The sequence below is a fragment of the Branchiostoma floridae genome, chromosome 6 (genome assembly GCF_000003815.2).
Source record: "Branchiostoma floridae strain S238N-H82 chromosome 6, Bfl_VNyyK, whole genome shotgun sequence".
In the NCBI taxonomy this organism is placed as follows: domain Eukaryota; kingdom Metazoa; phylum Chordata; class Leptocardii; order Amphioxiformes; family Branchiostomatidae; genus Branchiostoma; species Branchiostoma floridae.
Window position 1 is genome coordinate 10,380,824 of NC_049984.1, and position 2,299 is coordinate 10,383,122.

The following is a 2,299-nucleotide window of genomic DNA, read 5'->3' on the forward strand; positions in this document are numbered from 1 at the left end:
AACAATGCTGTGTTGTAGCCTTAGTTGTACTTGTAGAAGCAACACTAGTGTGGCAGCTATGGCTGTAGATTTGTTTTTACTTTCACTGGTAAAAGTGGCATTATAAATGTGAAAAACTTGAATACAGGAATAAAAGACTTGTTGGCCGTGATACCATTTTTATTTTGTCGCTTGAATTCGCGTTACAACATTTATGGTATCTACTTAAAAAAAATACTCATCTTTACCTATCCTTTTCCAGCCTTCTTGCATTAAATTTGAAGTCTGCAGCGGATGTCATCCATCAAATTTGCTAGATGTGGCCATATGTATTACTTGTAATTACGTCATACATATGTTTTGAATATCCAACATGCCTACTGCACCTACGTGTCCCCCTAGGCTTATGAGAAGGAAGTCCGGTCCCGGCGTGGTGGCGGCGGGATGAACCGCGAGCTCCATCAGTTGTTCGACGCGTTGGCGGGCAGGAAGACCACCTTCACCGCGTCGGGCGCCGGAGCTGCCGCCGCCGGAGACCTGGAGCCCGTTAGTCCCTCCAGGTTCCAGGTCGGTAGGAAACTGAAGCTTATTTCAAAATATTATTATCATAAGTGTGACTTATGATTTCTAAAAAAAACTTTTAGGTTCAACTCTGTAATAGGAATGGTGGCTTTGAGAAACATGTATACGATAAGAAGATACTGTAGTATCAATGTTGTTGACTTTTTGTCGTCTGAAAATGACAGCGAAGTGCTCTTTGCACCCCGTATCATTCCGCTTCTGTTGCATGTAGTTAGCCCTTGCTTAAGATTCTTGACGGCTGTTCTCTGTATTGATAGGTTTTAGTGATCTTTTAGTTCTTTTTCTAGAGCGTTGTTGGCCTCTCCACAATTTTGCTGTAATAATTGTTGTTTTCTCAACCCTGCTTTCCAGGTTTTGACTGTGGACGAAAGGTGCGACATCAAGACGTTCGTCTCGAACAACAGTCTCATCTTCAAGACAGGGAGAGGCTTCTACGAGTTCACCAAGCCCGAGAAAATATCCGACAAGAAAGAGGTCAGTCTTGATGTACTTTCAGTACTTTCAGAAGCAACAAGCTTCTTGAGCTGTATCAGTGAGCTAGAGAGAGAGGGAGCTAGCTGTGCGTGTCTTGATATCTAAGTTATGGGGTGAGAAACATATGCAACTTATGTAATGTCTTTGGGTCAAGTGGAGGGAAAACAGGGTAGGTTGTTTAAGGTTATTCTTATATTGTCTTCTTCACATTTTTGGTGTCAGGAGCTTACATTTGTTTTCATTATCTTCACTATCTACAACAATTATATCAATGTCAAATCAAGACGTCTTGCATTGAGCTTTTATGCTGTATTTCCTTTTATCATCTATAGGTGGTGCTGGTTGACAAGACCACAGGAGACATGTTCACCGGCCCCGAGGCATGTGAGATGATCGGTGCGGGGGGGTCGGGCAGGATCAAACCCGCGTCTTTGGACAGGTGTGTATGGTTCCTTTCCTTCCGGCATATCAAACGTGTATTTTTCTTGTGATGATAAAACATCCATGCTTGCACACCCTTAAGACAAAGTAGCGTTACTCTGCAAATCATGTCATGTGATGTTGAATTTCTAACAATGTCGAAGTCTTGTTTATTTGGATCTAATATACACTTATTTTGTTTGCCCCATCAGTTGGCGCGTGTTTGTGCAGAGCACGTCCTACAACCGGGTGCTGATGCCCGGTACCGGCTTCCTGTATGAAGTCGACCCTGAGCACTGAAGAGTTGACATGATGTGTGTCTCAGAGATCAACACACCGTTAACGTTCCAGGTTGATCAGATTTTGATTTTAGATCCCCGACCTGGTGTCGAAAGATGATACGATTTTTACTTAGTTCACAGAGTTTTACTTCATTTGAATCGTGTAATGTTTATGTGTATAATATAAGGAGAAAAATGTAATTCATTTTATAGTGACACATATTTAGATGATATATTTTACTACTTTTGTACCTTGTACTCTGTAATATAGTCTATTTTGTTGAAATTGCAACAAAGGAATACAGAGGTCAACCCAAGCAACATTGTTATAATCCATTTTAATAGATCTCCGATATTTGATCTGGGAACACACATTTGCCACTGCGTGAAAGGGACTAATACACAACCTTAGTTGGTTATGTAGTATTTCACCATACTCAGACTGTTAACAAATTGGTTTCCTAGAAAAAATGCATGCCCTTTAGAAGAACCTTCTTACTTTGGAACTACAGAATAATAGTACATTGTTGGAATGTCCTGGCTGCCACTCAAATGGCGTATGA

The 2,299-nt window shown here is 41.1% G+C and overlaps 1 protein-coding gene across 1 annotated transcript in view; it reads left to right on the forward strand.

Annotated features, from left to right (window-relative positions):
* LOC118417658 overlaps positions 1-1,898 on the forward strand; it is a 6,560-nt gene extending 4,662 nt beyond the window's left edge. The window contains exons 7-10 of the mRNA XM_035823292.1: positions 382-546; positions 913-1,035; positions 1,368-1,474; positions 1,668-1,898. Coding sequence (XP_035679185.1) covers positions 382-546; positions 913-1,035; positions 1,368-1,474; positions 1,668-1,755 — 483 coding nt within the window. The 3' untranslated portion in view covers positions 1,756-1,898. The remainder of the gene's footprint in view (positions 1-381; positions 547-912; positions 1,036-1,367; positions 1,475-1,667) is intronic.
* The last annotated feature ends 401 nt before the right edge of the window (positions 1,899-2,299 follow it).